At 34.7% G+C, this 17554-nt stretch overlaps 1 protein-coding gene across 1 annotated transcript in view; it reads left to right on the top strand.

Annotated features, from left to right (window-relative positions):
• The window catches only part of LOC149129268 (tyrosine-protein kinase Btk-like), a 117123-nt gene that overhangs the window by 46185 nt on the left and 53384 nt on the right, over positions 1 to 17554 (top strand). The window contains exons 5-6 of the mRNA XM_089346642.1: positions 11003 to 11067; positions 12873 to 12932. Coding sequence (XP_089202768.1) covers positions 11003 to 11067; positions 12873 to 12932 — 125 coding nt within the window. The remainder of the gene's footprint in view (positions 1 to 11002; positions 11068 to 12872; positions 12933 to 17554) is intronic.

Raw genomic sequence — 17554 nt, 5'->3', positions numbered from 1 at the left:
ACATTATTGAAAGTTCAGTCATGTTGAGTTTTTATAAAAGAGAAAAAGGTGGAGAGAAGGAAAAATGTTTTGTTCACAAAGTCGTGTGCATAGTTTTGTTTTTTTTCAATTTCAGTCTCAGTGCACTCATCTCTTCACCTTTGTATCCTGTTGGAGTTCAAAGTGCTTTAAGTCTGAATCTTTTAGTTTTTATATATTTTAGGGAAAAAGATACAATTTTTAGAAATGATCTAATTATAAATCTCACAGAGAGATATAAGCAGCAGTGTTACAATAAAGCAGTTGTTTACTGTCAACTTAATGTGACAGACCCATTAAGGGAATCATACTGCTGCTATTTAGCCCTAGGAAGCTGGACCGTTTCCTGTTGGCCTTGACACATTTCCTGTGTCTTTATATTTGTGAAGGGGCGACAAGCCTCCCCACCCAGCCTAGTCTGCATTCAGGTACATGTTTCTGAATCATTGCTCGTCATCAGCCTGAAGTAGCCGACCAGCTGGCTGAAAAAGCCTGTCTAGCCTTCACAAATATATATATATTTTCAGTGAAAACACATTCACTGGATACAATTTTTGATTGGTTATAATTTTGATGACATCTTATTTTTTTTCTCATGGATGTTTTGGTCAGAATATTTTTGTTTTGGCAATGTCTAGTGTTTTGGTTGGTTGGCTTCCTAGTGACGTCCATTCCTTGTTGACCATGGTTGAGGAACAAGTTCTAATTCATTATAAGTTTTGTGATATCACTTTATTTTGATCAAAAATATTTTCCATTCTGGGCAAAATATTTTAGTTTTGACAAAGTTCAGTGTTCTGCTTAATTGACTTCCTGGTAGAGACTCAGTAATATATTTTTACCTGATGGTCATCTAGCATTCTGGTTGGTTGGTTGGTTCCCTTAAGAAGTCACTACTTTTTTGTTTTCTGAGAGTCCAGTTCTAACCAGAGAAAAATTTCATTGGTTTTGTTGAGGTAACGTCAGCAAGTGGTGTTTGAGAAGATGTATGGTGTTATTGTATAGTAATTTGGAGTTAAAGTTTTGAATCCCTAAGGAAGCTTATTACTTAAGTAAGGCTTTTCAAATTATATCTGTTGTCTCTAGTCATTTTTCATGGAAAAATTAGGTTTTCTCTTTCTAGTGTGTTATTATAGGATATTTAGTTTACAGTTTGTATTTTTTTAATGAACATGCTTTCATAAGGAACACACTTTCAATTGGAATTGGGTTGAAGTGTTTTCAGTGCATTAAGAGGGAAAATCTGATATTTTGGATTTATGTCTGCAAGGCATTGAGCTAAGTGTTTGCTTATGGGAATTCTCCTGGTTGTGGGGTCCTGGATCTATTGCCTATGTACTGTCAGTCTGTCCCTCAAGGTCAAGCTAGTTTAATTTATGTAGTCCGCACCACACTCATCACATTTGAGAACCTAAATTAAATTCTTCGATGCACAGGTGAAGTGATTTTTTTATGGTGAATATTTGACCTGACTTGAACTTATATGTTGAACTTTCCATAAGGTTCATGCAAATCCTGCACTTAGGGTGGTTGCATTTTTTGAGTAGTGGGGTTGTATTTTTGGTGGGTTATTTGGCACTGGTAAGTAACCCTTTTTAGAGATTTGGGTTGTCTTTTACTTTTAATAATTGTATGTGTTTTGGGTGCTTTTTTCATTTGTAGGTCATTCAGCAGGAGGAGTATATTCTGATGGATGATGTTATATGCTTCCATGTTCCTTGGATTGTGTGTTGACACATAAAACAAAAGTTTTAAGTGTCATGAGGTTTTCTTGTTTTTTGTTGTTGTTTATTTTGTAATTCTTGGATATCTATCATTTTTGCATGTTCTATTCCGTTTTTGATCAAACTAACCAGGTATTTTCTTTCTAGTAATAAGTTCTTGGAATCATTTATCTCAGGTTTCAGGATTTGATACAATCATGCAAATTCTTCTTACCAAGTTAAAAGGTGTATTGATTTTAGTATGTTTTGGGTGGCAGAAAGAGAATAGTAGATATGTTTTTGAGTCTGTTGGTTTAAAGTAGATATCAGTTTCAATGTTAGTATCTCTCTTTATGATTAGAATGTCCAAAAAAGGATAGCTGTTTGTGACTGTATTCCATTATAAATTGGATACTGTGGTTAATGTTGTTAATCAAGATTTTAAATTCCAAGAGTTGCTCAAGGTTATACTACCACAGAATGAAACAGTTGTCCAGGTAGTGTTTCCAGTTGGCAAGTAAGTATTTCTGGAAGTTGTCACAAACTTTTAGTCTGGCCTGTTTGTATATTTGGACTTCCAAGTATGCAATGACAAGGTTAGCAAAAGTAGGAGCTACCCTTGTTCCCATCACAGTCCCTGATTTTTGTTGGTAGATGTTTTTATTGAAATTGAAGAAGTTATTCTGTAGGATGAATTGTAGTTCATCAATGATGAATCCTCTTCCAATTCAGTCAGGGATGTCATTTGGGAATTTTCCCAGCCAGAATTGTATAGCTTTTATTCTGTATTCATGAGGAATCAAGGTGTTGAGGTTTATTATGTTGAGTGAGACCAAAAGAGTGTCCATGCTGGTTTTGTTCAGGAGATGGTTTAGAAAGTCCAGGTCATCTCTTATGATGCTCAGAATATGCTGGAGAATAGGTTTTAGGAATAGTTACTGAGTCTGTATGTCTCACAGGAAGGACAGGCCACAATTGGCCTCATTTTGAGAGCTCAAATCTATTACAAAATGTAAAAACAACTACAGGTTTTTAGATTCAGGTGCATTTTCAAATCCTTCCCCCACCAAAATAATTTTCCTATACACGCACACACACCCACATACATATATAGATACAATGAAAGAAGAGAAATGGAATTGTTATGATGGTACTAAATATCTAAACTGTGTAGGCATTCTTTGTTGATAGGTAAGACAAGAACATGATGGAAAGAGAGGAAGGAATAGTAATGATAAAGGAGATGAGCTTGTGGTAAGGCTTGACTTGTTTTGATATTTATGTGTGCACATGTTGAGATAAGGAGTGTAGGTCATTGGTTTGACCTTAGGCACAGCAGGTGCTTCCTTGGTGAATTTAGATGTAGGGCAAGGAAGCAAATTTTGTTTTGATGTTGCTGGTTCAAAGTTCTTAATCTGAGTTGACAGGTGATATTTACTTAAAGGGTTGTGTTAATTACTTCTTTGATGTTTCTAGTGCTTGCATGGATCCAGTGGGTTCAGCTACTATGGATTACAATGTATACTTAGTTCTGTATTATGAAACACATACTGTACTGTGCACATTGTTTTCATTGGAGACATGGATGGATGTGTTCCATTGTGTTAAAATATTCTGGTGATATAGCCTAGGAAAATAGTTCTTTTGGTTCTTTTGTTTAGTTCATTAGTCAAAGATGATGTATAAGTGTTCAGTTTTTGCTGAACGAGCTGCACAAATGATTTGTTTATAGTGATCAAATGTAAGTGCTGCACATTAGCTCACTCCCTCCATTAAATTGACACTGTCTGTACGGGTGTACGAATGTGCCACATGTTGGATGTCGAAATGATCACAGAGCAGCTCAAGAACACAATATGCTACTTTGTCCAGGAATCAAACCCACAGCATAGTGATCATGACTGCAACACCCAAACCACTAGGTCCTTCTGTTGTCCAGTCAGATGCTTATGCTGGTTAGTGTTTCTCTGTTCTATAATGTTCCATTTGAATCCATGTAAGGATGCTTTGATCTTATGCTTGGATGATACAATTACTTCTGAATGCCTATTAATTATGTGTTCTGAATGTAATGATCTCCTGAGTTCTATTGTATGGTCAAGCATTTCCTATTATAGACCAGTTGGTTGTATGTTCCACCCCATTCCGTTTAAGTTTCCAGATGAGGTTAGATAATGATGTGCAGTAACTTTTGTTTTCATTGGAAGATGACATAAGATTACATAGATGATTTTTCATGGTGTCTCCGGATGCACCAATAAATACATATTTTAGTGTACCTGCCCTCACTTCACATCTGTAAATTATGTTCTTCACTATGCAATTTGCATTCATTTTTCCATCTGCATTTAGATGCTACAGTACCTTTTCTGGTTTGGTTGTTTTCCTGTTCCTCATCTGCATTTATGTTGTGCACATTGGTGTTTGTGTGTGTGTTTTGGTTGTTAATGGAGTTATTATTAGTGCTCATACTCCTTCTTCCTCCTGCAACTGTGTTCTTATTTTCTTCAGGTATGGATTGCACTGCCAATGGTATGGTGTTGTTTGGACTTGTTCCTGTGATGGAGGAGCATTTATCATTCATCTTCACAACCATTCCCTCGCTGTTTATTTTGTTTTCATCTACAGTTTTCCTGTTACCCACTTCTAATTTTATTTTATTAAGTTTTATATTATTTAAAAAAGAAGTGAAATGATTAAATGATAGGAATCCCTATGGATTTTCATGTTACAAAATGAGATGCTTCTGAGAGATATTTTTCGAAAAGGGTTAGCAATAAATTCTTCACACTCCACAAATTCGGTCACTTTCACCAAATGTCCTCCCTCAAACACTTGAGAATGTCACAGTAGAACTCTCAATTGACAGTCTGAACTTGGAGTACAAATTCTCGATGCACAATACTACAGATGTCAAAAAAATGATGAGCATACTCTTGATTGAACTGCAGCTCTGTTATGCCTTCTTCAGATGTGGAGATGAAGCGCTTTTCCATTATGACAACTACTGCTTTGTCTCAGAGTCATACCCGTATACCCAACTCTCATCACTGGTGATGATCCTTGACATGAAGGATGGGTCATCAGCAACATGCTGATGGAAATCTTGACAGACTTTGATGTGATGTTCTTTCTGCTCAGTGGTCAGCAGACAGGGGACAAACTTGGCAGAGACACACCGCATGTTCAATTCAGATGTTAGGATTGCCTGCGCAGATTCATACAACAGACCAACATCAGCAATGTTGTTGATTGTCCTCCAATGATCCTTATACACAAGCTGATGAATTTTCTCTACATTTCCAGGAATGACGGTCATGGCAGGTCTTCCAGATTGCACATCATCTTCCAGAGATGTTCTGCTTTTGAAGTGCCCATGCCACTCAAAACATTGCGTACAACCCATTGTCTCATCATTGTTAGCTTGCCAAAGCATGCTCAGTGTCTCTGTAGCAGTCTTCCCAAGTTTACACAAAATTTCATGTTGTCTCTTTGTTCCAACTTCCTGATCACATTGTATGCAGACTACAGCATACATGTGATCGCAAAAACACAAATTTCACAACTTGCAAAGTAAACACAGCGATGTCACTTAGCACACTGCCTCATGAAGGTCACCTCTAGCTCTCAGTATGCATGCAACAAGGTGCTACCATCTGTTGGCATGTTACAGAACTAGTCCAGGAACTTTTTGATGCCACTTCATATCTGCACATCTACCACATGTAAAGACTACTTTGTTAACCTTCCAGTGATTCCACTGCACCTCTTACATGTTCATAGCTTGCATTAGGTACACCTAATGGAATTTCTCCTAACACCTTTTCTACATATCAAGCAGGGCCATCTCCTTGAAGGGATATGTGATTTGTCTATTTTCCTACTTACTAGGATTTTGGTCTTTGCTAAATTAATTCTAAGGCCCCTTGATTCCAGTCCATGCTTCCATACCCGAAATTTCTTCTCTCTCTCTCTCTCTCTCTCTCTATATATATATATATATATATATATATATTTATCTGTCTACATATATGTGTATATCATCATCATTTAACATCCAATTTTCCATGCTTGCTTGGTTCAAACAGAATTTGTTGCAGCAAATTTTCTCTGGCTGGATGCCCTTCCTGTTACCAATTCTCACCTGTTTCCAAGCAAGGTAATATTTTCCTTTGCCCAGACACATGTGCAAATATTTAACACTGCTTGTATGAGAATGTTACAACTATCACATGATGTCAAGACAAAGACAAAACACACACACAGCAATAACAACATCAAGTTTCTTTCAGTTCCTGTCTATCAAATCCACCCACTAGGCTTTGGTTGACCAATGGTATTACACAGTGAAACTGAACTTGGTACCAGGTAGTAGAGAATCAAGCTTTTTCCCCCCACAGCCATGCCTGCATGTGTATGTGTATGTATATGTGTGTGTACATGCGCACTTGTATTTATATGTATTTTACTATTGTTTAGGCCTAGACTGGCTCTGATTGTGTATAGTTACAATTCCATTAATACATCTTTTTCTTTTCAAAAGGACACCAGGTTATGTATTGAGGGAGATTTGCTGAGAAGAAATTGAAAATAAATTATTGCTGCTTTTTTTCATGAAAGTTTTTTAAAAATGCTATTTTAATGTTAAAAGCTAGAAAATTTTTATAGCACATTTTTCAAGTCACTCGAACATTAATATATATTTTGTAAAGTCCTAAAGTACAATTTTTAAAATCTGTGTTGTACTTAATAAGCTTTGCCATGCATTATTTAAGAACTATTATTTAAAACTGTTTAGTTTTGCTGTTCTGATTTCAAATCTTACCTAAGCCAAACTCGGGATCAATAAAATCAGAAGCTATTATTGATAAAATTGTTTAAGACTATGCAATTTCCACTTATACAAATATGGTCTGCCCGAAAAAGAAGTTATATGTGCATACATTCAGTATCATTAGTGCTCCGTAACAAATTCTGGTCATTGCAAAAAGAGCTGCCAAGAACTAAGCCAGGGAGGTAATTCTGACTTGATTCTGAAATGTCCCAAGTTTTAGTAACTATTTTTTAAAAATCAAATCTAAAGTTGAATCAAAACAGTTATCACTGATTACTAAGTAGCTATTACTAATTACCTGTAATAAAATATTGTGACTTTGGCAAAATATTGGGAGAATGAAAATTACTCAGATATATTGTGTTATCACAAAATAACAGCAATAAACTAGAGGTGAATATAATGTGTGTGTGTGTGTGTGCCAAGTGGCTAATATAATTTATAATTTTGGCATGGCTTTACCAAGAAGCAAATGAAAAAAAGATAAAGGTTTACAAGCAAATAAATTATTAAAATCTTTTTCAATAAAATGTTTATTAAGGTTACTTAAATTGCAGACCATGCAACCACCAAACAGTATAAAAATATATTAAGAAATATTCCAAGAGTCTTGTTTTATAATGCATATTTCCAACCAGACCTTCACAAAAATACAGATTGACTTTGGCAGAAATTACATAGTTGTAGATCTATTTGAAAAAAGAAACTAAAGGATAATTTATGAGATAAATGGACAGGTCATTTTTTGATGTTTGAAAACATTTTGGTTATTTCTGAATTTAGTGAAACCATATCATTCTTTCCTCATTTAATAATTTATGAGACAGCTATAAACATTGCTTGCCATTGTTATATCATATCTAGGCTACTGTCAAACTCAATAAAGCCACAGCCTTCTTTCTTTAAATAATAATTTGTTTGATAACTATATGTAAGATAATACAATTCTATATTTCTGAAATGAGGAATTTATATTATGTATTAGTTGGAGTGGTGTCTTCATCTTACTTGTTGTTTTCACTACCTTTCTGCTGTGTATGCTCCAACCTTCTTCAGGTGTCTTATTATCCAATCAATACAGAGTCAACATAAGACATCAATGAAAACTGCTTACAGTCATAGTGTAGTGGATAAAAGTACTAAAATGCTATGCAGTCACCTAGAGGTTCTTAGTTCAATCCCAGGCAAGGTGCTAAGATTAATCACAAGACACCTAAAGAAAGCTGGAGTGTACACAGCCTGAACATAATGAAAGAACAATCAAGATGAGGACATCACTCTGACTAATATATATGTAATATGTTGTTATTGTGATAATAGAACTAGGTTCTTCTCTGGCTTAATAAACAATTTACTGGTGCATTAAGTTTTTCATTACTGTACTACAGAATATATATAGATGTTTAACCAACACTGTGTATAGACAAATAGAAACACCTTGCCTGTATATACATGGACAGAAAAAGAGAGATAAGCCAGACAAGTTTCAAACCTAAGTTAGGATATCTACCTTTCTATAGTACAGTACAGCAGTTGAAGAAAACTGGTTACACTCCAGCAATTTATTCATCAACCTAGCTGCCAGCATCACATTATATATGTAAATTGGTCTCTCCATTTCACTTAAGCCCTTAGTAATAGTAGGCTTAAATGCAGTATCTCCATGAACAATTTAAGAGGCCAATCAGTCATGGATGAAATTTCAACACAGGACTGTAACTAAGGTATTGTATATCATGACAATGTATTTACATCTGTCTACATATGCAATGATGGCTAAAAATCTACAGATGTATTCTGTAGTACAGTGTAGCATTAATAAAGAAGAAACATAATTGATATAGGTATATAAGTGTAATTAAATACTTCCCTTGAACCTCTCCTACCCTCTCATCACTCTGTTGACCCCATTGCACACATATTCATGTTCTCTCTCTCATCCTTTTCACACTCTTAATCATCACTCAACTTCTCTTCATACTTCTAGACATGTTTGTCTTGGTAAAACACAGACAACATGGAGAAGACCTCTTAGTCTTGCAGAAGAGAAGGCAATTTCTAGAGTATTGGTGCCATGATAAAATGCTCCCAATGCACTCTGTAAAGTGGTTGGTGTTAGGAATGACATCTGGCCATAGTATACATGCCAAAAATGGAACATACAAGTAAGGTATGATCCTCTGATCCATCTAAGAAGGAAGTAACTTTGAATAAGAACTGACTTGAACTCTAACAAACTATCCAGTCCATACCAGCATGGAAAACAGATGTATATGATGGGGTGGCAGTGATTGCTGCTGCTTTCTTCAGAAACAGAGGGTAGGAGAGGTTCAAGGGAAATATTTAATTATACCTGTATACCTTTATCAATTATATTTCTTCTTTATTAATGCTACACTGTACTACGGAATAAATCTGTAGATATTTAGTCATCATTGCATATGTAGACAGATGTAAACACATTGTCATGATATTTATTTATTACTAGCAGAGGCACCCGGCGTTGCCCTGGAATGAAATTGTTGCTTATATACTGGAAGTAAAAAAGCTAAATATGCTGTATAGAAATTTTAAGACATTCTGTAGATGGACTCTCAGATGAATGATGGCTGGGCGCCTCTCATGAAAGGGAAAATTGAAGATGCACCAAAAAGCCTCATTGGTACTTGGAAACTTTTACGAAAATTAAAATGGGGATTAAATGAAAAAATGATTTACGTGAATATCCTCACAAGAGTAATTGAAATAAATGGCGATTGTGGAACCCCCCCCCCCCCACGCTCACACACACACACACATCAGATGAAATGGACGTGTGTGTGTGTGACAGAGAGAGAATGATAGAGAGAGGTTTGTTGTCATGTATGCGTACATGCATAAATATGCATACATCTTTGTTTGTGAGTGTGTGTGTGTGTGTATGAGAGAGAGGGAGAGTAAATACTACATACACACCGCTCTCTCACTCTGTCTCACACACATACACATGCACACATACATAAATGTATACAAACATATTTACAAAGACACACGTGTATATGCGCGCGTGCGTGTGTTGTGTGTGTGTGAGAGAGAGAGAGAGGGGGGGTGAGAGAATATTGCGAAGAATGAATGAAATAAACATGAAATGAAAAAGTCATATAAATAAAAGCTCTTGGACGGAATGTTTAAATTTGTGGACTTAGTAAATATTTCGAACCTTTAAAGAAGTGAATCATAAATATGAAGAGCCTAACATTTATCTCTGAGATCAAATTATTCATGCATCACAAGTATGGAAGCATTTGGTGAAGTCGATTTCACTTGAAAAGCGAATACACAAAAACATCAAAATAGTGAGTGAAGCTTTTTGCCGTTGCTACGTCAATACCGGAAGTTGACATTGTATCACAAGTATGTAAGCATTTGGTACAAAAACGTCAAAATAGAGAGTGAAGCTTTTTGCCATTGTTACGTCAATCCTGGAAGTTAGCATTGAGGAACTTTTTTAAAGAAGTGAATCATATATATAAAGCAATATTATTTATTTTTAATTAAAAAAATCAAATGAAGAGCCTAACATTTATCCGAGGTCAAATTATTCATGCATCACAAGTATGGAAGCATTTGGTGAAGTCGATTTCACGTGAAAAGCGAATACACAGACATCTCTGTTTTATATATTAGAGATACCTTAGTTACAGTCCTGTGTTGAAATTTCATCCATGATTGATTGGCTTCTTTAATTGTTCATGGAGATGCTGCATTTAAGCTAAAACTAGGTTGCAATGTTTGTATCTGAAACTAGGTAGCTATAAGGAGCCTCTGTGTAGTCATTCAATTTGCTAGAAATAGCAGCCAAATTTCATATCACACACTGAAGCCATAGAAAATGACACATTCAAGAATGTAGTCCATGATTGTTTGAGACTGAAATGTGGGGAAATCGAGGTTTGAACAGCTTTCATCATAGTTTGCTCTTGTAAGGCTAATCTGGGGTATATAACAAAATATTTATATACCCTCAAATATACTACAGAAATTCTATAAATTATATTTATAATTCTGCAATTAATTTCATATGAAAATGCTATCGTAAGAGGAAAAAATTACATTATTGATTTTACTGATAAAATATATTTTCTGTTTTCCAGATGTAAAATATATTCCATTCTGTGAGTTTACTGTATTGGAAGATTATCATCATCATTTTAATGTCTACTTTTCTATGCTTGCATGTTTGAAATTCTTCTAAAAATATTTGCCATATATTTTGATGCAGAAGCCAACTGTTCAAGAAGTATTAAAACTCTGTTTGCTGTACAACTTGAACCTCTGGTTAACATATTAAAATTAAAATTTTACATTCAACATATACAGCAGCTCCAAAAAAGCAAAAGAAAACATTGTTCATTAATAAATAGCATTGCTAACTGTCTAATAACTATAATTTACTTATCTCATGCAGGGAGAGCGCTATGAAATACTTAATGACTCCAATGAGCACTGGTGGCTTGCAAAGAACAAACGAGGGCAAGTTGATTAACTCTTTACTCTCTCTTTCTCTCTGTCTCTCTATTTATCTGTCCTTTTCTCATTCTGTATTTATCTTTATAGTGTACTTATCCCTATCATCCCTGAGCACAAGGAGAAAACTTGTGTCTGTACCTGAACTCCACACCTTGAGCACACAGAAATGTATATCTCACATATAAAAAAGTGATTAACTGAAAACTACTAAAAAATAAACACTTAAAAATTGAAGATCTAATCTCAAATTGGTAATCTTTGAATTTAATATCAGTATTACTTAAAACATTATTACTTTTCCCTTTAAGGTAGCAAGCTGGTAGAATCATTAGCATGCCAGGCAAAACATTGGCTGGCATTTCATCTGTCTATACATTCTGAGTTCAAATGTCACCGCAGTCGACTTTGCTTCTCATCCTTTTGGGGTCAATAAAATAAGTACCAGTTGAGTAAGGAGGTCGATGTAATCAACTTGCTTCCTCCTTCTCCAAAATTGCTGGCCTTGTGCCAAAATTTGAAATCATTATTACTTTTCCCTTAAGGTGGTGAGTTGACAGGATTGTTAGCTCACCAGACAAAATGCTTGGTGGCAATTTGTCCTTCTTTAAATTCTAAGTTCAAATTCCACCAAGGTCAACTTTGCCTTTTGTTCTTTCGGGGGTCAATGAAATAAGTACCAGTTGAGCTCCAGGGTTGGTGTAGATTACTAGCTCTTTCTCACAAATTTCAGGCCTTAGTAGAAAGTATTTCAGTGTTAACTTGATGTTCTAGTTCTGGTAGGCATTTTGTTGTAATTATAAAGACATGGTATTGTTTAACCCTAAGTCAGTTTTGATTAAACAGTCCTAATGCAGGGTAGTTGAACAACTAGATCCCACCTACAGATCTGTTGCTTCAGTAATTCCATGATGCCACCCAAAGATTACACTGCTCAGTGTATTTTCTTCAGGGGCTACATCTCACAAAGCTGTACCAAGATGTAGGAACTTAAAAAATGTGTGGCGCCAGTTGTTTAAACAACAAAAAAAAAAGATTTGTTGAAGGAAGTTACATTAACTTACAATAATTTTTTGGTAAGTTAGCAGGCGTGATGGGGTAGGGTAGTGTTCATGGTATTTTTAGATTCTCCTAGATCAATGAGATTAACCTTCTTGATGGTTTGCTTAAACATCTGTATGTGGTTATCTGTAGAAATTGCTCAGGGTCAAAGAAGGAATTTCAAGGATGTTGTAATTCTGTCAAGTAATAATTGGAGAAAGTGTTTTGGTGAAGGATCTGAAAGAGTAATACACAATAAAGGATGTTCACAGGAAAAAGGGAGAGATGTATTGGGTGAAAGGATGCCAATATCTTATTAGTTCATTGCAGTTGTGGTAGAAGAGGCAGAGAGATATGTGAGCAGGTAATGGAGTGAATCATTCTGGTAAGCGAATCCTCAGAAATTGTCAAACAAATTTACAACCTAATTGATTTATTATACTTGTTTTCTACCAAATACAATGAATGAGAGTTCTTGGGGCAGAATATTATTACATTGTTAAAGCAAATTTATGTTTCTCTGAAAATATCACTTTTCCACCAATTCTATTGCCATGACAGAATTCCTTCATTTTTATAACTTTTTACAGTTTTTTTTCAAAATAATCGTTGCTCCTTCTCTATCTCTCTCTCTCTCTCGCTCTCTCTCTCTCTCTCTCTCTCTCTCTCGCTCTCTCTCTCTCTCTCTCTCTCTCTCTCTCTCCTCTCTCTCTCTCTTTCTTTCTCTCTCTCTCTCTCTCATACCTGTTTCTTTCTCTCTCTTCTCACAGGGAGAAAGGCTACATTCCATCCAACTATGTGAAGAAATTGTGTGATCTGGAAATATTTGAGTAAGATCTTTAATGTTTACTTTTCTATATATTTTAATATATACATAATGCATGGGGATTGCTTTTGTGTGTGTGTACAAGTACATACATACATGCACACACGTATATACACACTGTCATATATATAACCATAAAGTCAGGAGGTATAAGTGGTGAATATATATACAGGGGGCATAAGGTATTTGAGGACATACTTCTTTTTTTTTTTTGGTCATTGCTGCATTTTTTGCTAACTCTATATAATCTTTGTTTCAGAAAATAATAATGGCAGACACTCTGCTTACTCAAGAAATGAAAAGGCATTCTGGTATTGTGGCTATAAAGGCTGAGCATAGCAATTTAGAAATATCTCAATTTTTAAATGTTGCTGGAACTTTCATCTACAAAGTTCGTAAGGAGTTAGAGACCAAAGATTTCCATCAGATTACAATCCCAGGAAACTGATTACAATCCCAGAAAATCCATGAGATCAATTGCAAAAGATCTCCATGTGTCAGAAGGAACAATGACATCAGATATTAGTCTTATGTGATGAGGAAGGATCAATTTATGTCAGGAAAAGCAAAAGAAAATTGTTACATCAGATTTAAAAGGCTCTTAAACAAATTGAAAAAGTCCAGCAGAAGAAGATTTGTTTTAGTTTTTCTCAGATGAAAAAAACTTTGACCAAGATCTAAAAGTTAACAGAAGAAATGACAGATTGTTATGTGCAGACCCTTCTGAAGTTCCAAGAATTATGCATACAAAATTTCCTGTAACTATCATGGTTTTAGGGGTTGTCAGCAATGAGGGACATGTGATGCCTCCTTACTTCTTTCCTCAAGGTCTTAAAGTTAACTCTGCCACCTACACTGAGGTCCTCAAAACAGTTGATAAGTCTTGGATGAACAGTAGAGTGGAGTGAAAAATACAACTTTCAAAATTGGTAACCAAGAATCGATATTTTGTTGCAAATTAGGGTTAAAAGAAAATTGTATAAAAAATCACCATTAAATACTTTTTCAGGCTTCACAACACAATTGAAAATTTTAAAAATCGTTATTTTTGGTTGAATTTTGGATTTCATGGATTATAAGTTGTAACATATACATATTTCTACATTGCAGAATGCAAAACAGTAAATATAGTATCCTTAAGAGGTTGCATACCAAGTTTCAATACAATTGACTAATACCTTGAGGTTCCACATTGACTATAAAGAGAACGGGGGTGTGAACATCTCTCAAGTGCTGCTGCAGCAGCCATTGCATGTGGATGTACATCGTATGTTTGTGAAATTTTCTACTTTGTACCTTGACTTTAGGCCATTGTATTAAAATTAATGATTGTATTAAATTTAGTGCTGTTTACATTTAGTGATGATTCATAATTCAATAACACATCATGATATTGAACACCCAATATTTGGTACTCTATGTGATCTTAGCGAGCAAGTTTTGCTAACTTACAATGACTTACTAAAATGTGTTTTATTTGAATGAGAAAAAGAAAATAATGTAGTTAAGAAAAATCCTTCAATTAAACAAATTGTCGAGATTGAAGCAGAAAAGATAATTCTTTTTTGGCAAAAGACATCTATCCCTTGTGTTATGGTTGAGTCAGTTAAGTATGTGATAAGTAGCTTGCTTACCAACCACATGGTTCCGGGTTCAGTCCCACTGCGTGGCACCTTGGGCAAGTGTCTTCTACTATGGCCTCGGGCCGACCAAAGCCTTGTGAGTGGATTTGGTAGACAGAAACTGAAAGAAGCCCGTCATATATATGTATATATATATATATGTTTGTGTGTCTATGTTTGCCCCCCCCCCCCATCGCTTGACAACCAATGCTGGTGTGTTTACATCCTTGTAACTTAGCGGTTCGGCAAAAAGAGACTAATAGAATAAGTACTAGGCTTACAAAGAATAAATCCTGGGGTCGATTTTCTCAACTAAAGGCGGTGCTCCAGCATGGCCGCAGTCAAATGACTGAAACAAGTAAAAGAGAGAGTTTTATCTAAAGTACCAAGCATTACTAAAATCTCTGAAAAATAGAAAAAATATACCATCATTTCAGACAAAGTGTAATGTGTTTAAAAACAAAGCAACAAAAGATTTATTCGACTTAAAGGACTTCAAATTGAAAGGTAATGTAGCAATAATCAATTAGAATTGTTTAGTTTTAGTTATTTTGAACATAACAAACACTTAGCATTATGTCGTTTTAGGAATTTCTAAAACAACAAATCTTTGACTGTTCCATTCTTTATTTGAAAGTGAGATGCTAATTCTCGTCTACGAAAAAGATTAATTGGCTTTATTACTGGAATGAAAAGGAATACACTGCAACAATTCGTATTATTTAGCTACATGGAATTATTTCAAATAGATTGGAAATGTTGATTATTTTTATCACCAAAATGTGTCAAGAATCAAAAATTGGTTTACACACACTTTTATTCTAATGTGTATGTAATCTAGACCTCATGTAACACATATATTCAGTGACCTCGTATTAAAAATAATAAAGAAAACAAAGTCGAAAAGTCTGTTTATTTCGCATAATTTCGAAATTTCAAGTATGTTGCAGAGCCTGAAGATATAAATTTTAGAGCTTAAGATTTTAACACTTTTGTTCTTAAAGGATTTTGCAAAAGAAAATCAAATTGTGACAGTGAATGTAAAAAATAAAATGAGGAACGATAAATATGTTATAAATTGATTTTTTGCTCATCATTCAAAATTTCAAGTGGGCTGCAGAGCTTGAAGATGTAAATTTAAGAACTTCAGATTTTAACGCAGTTGCTTTTAAAGGATTTCGCAATAAAAAATATATTCTTGAAAACATATTTTGAAAATCTGTGTAAAAGTACCTTTTTCACTCTACCCTAATGGACTGTTCATGCAATGAAGGCCATATATGTTTCAGTAAGACTCTGCACCATCACACAAGGCTCAAGTAATGCAGGACTGGATGATTGAAAATTTTCATGATCACATAACTCCTAATATTTGGCCTCCCAATTCCCCAGAACTCAATTCATTGGATGTGTGGAGCGTTGAGAGAGAAGTCAATGAACATGCCCATAACACCAAAGATTCTTTGAAAGCCACCATATTCAGAGCAATGTCCAAAATGAACCAGGACCACTTGTTTCAAGCATGTAGACAATTTAGATCTTGTATAGAAGCTGAACGTGGCTTTATTGAATAACATTATAGAAATGAAGGTTTATTTTTATCCTCATAGTATTTTTTAATAAAGTTATTATCTATCTGTTTTTCTTATAAACATAAATCTGTCCTCAAATATCTTGCACACCCTGTATGTATGTTTGTATATATATATATTTATATATATATGTATGTATATTTAACCATGTGACTTCCATAGGATTACAGCCATTTTGTAACCTTCTTCATGTAATATTAGTTTCTGTATGGAAGAATGTATGCATACATAATCACACTAATACACATGCTTAGCATTATACAGTACATTTGTATATTCAGAAATTAATGCATTTAAATAAAGCTAGCTCATCAGATCACCAACAATTCAATTCTAAATATACACACAAAATTTTCTCTTTATACATACGATGTATAGAAGGCCAAAACTGGACAAACTGATTTGGTTAGTAAAAAAAGTGTATGTATTGTTTCATATCAATTGTGAGATAGAGCTTTAAGAAATTGACACTCCTTAATTTAAAAGAAAAAAAGTAAAAGTGTTTTCTCTTTCGCTCTCTTTCTCATCTCTCCTCCCCCTCTATTTTCTCTCTGTCTTTCTATCTTCTACCTGTATTTGTCCTAACAAATAAATATAGAAGATTCTTACATTTATTAGTTTAAAGGCCTATGTCAATAAACAACTGATGATTCAGAACTGTCCTGAATGCACATGCAGAGATAAATCTAAATGTCCTCTAGGGCAGGCATGTGATATTTTTTTTAACTCCCAAAATGTTTAGTCAGTGCCCTCAGAGGAAATTTGTGTTGGAAACATAGAATTCCCTATTTGCTGACTAGGGAAATGCTGCCATCTCCAGATATCTTCAGTGGGCCTATTGTAGACATAACTGGCATCTGTTGAAAGGGGATAACTCTACCTTTTTGTAATGTTCGTAGTTGCATGAATTGTGGTTTTAAAGTCTGGTATATTATGTCCTCTATTAATTGACATCAGAATAGATATTAAATAACAAATTCAAAGACAAGTTGCAATTGACTGCAAGGAAGCATTTTCTAAAATTTGATACAGCAGACTGGTAGGATATTATCATTGTCAAAACATTACATAGAAAGTTTAGAAAAACCTGAAGACAGCATCACAAAAATTCTGGTTACAATTCTATTTAAATGTTAGTAAGATGCAAAGCATAATGTCAAGGATTCTGGTTTGAAATCAAAATGTTCTCACATCAAAGTCCCAGGTCACTCATAGCAAAGCTCTCCTCCCTTGGTACTTAGCGAGCCAAAACTTCCCATTTTATAGCCAATTAACAGATGCTAGGATAATCCATCACATTAAAGGTGTGGGCGGTCCAAGTAAAACTAAATGGATCCGACCATCACATGGTGAACCAAAATGGATAGTTAAAAGTAAAAAGCCACAAAGTTCAGAATTTTTTGTTTACAAAA

Source organism: Octopus bimaculoides, unplaced genomic scaffold, assembly GCF_046866305.1.
Source record: "Octopus bimaculoides isolate indiv1 unplaced genomic scaffold, ASM4686630v1 contig87, whole genome shotgun sequence".
NCBI classification, from domain to species: domain Eukaryota; kingdom Metazoa; phylum Mollusca; class Cephalopoda; order Octopoda; family Octopodidae; genus Octopus; species Octopus bimaculoides.
Note: the sequence above shows the minus strand (reverse complement) of the source record. Positions and strands in the feature narration are given on the sequence as shown.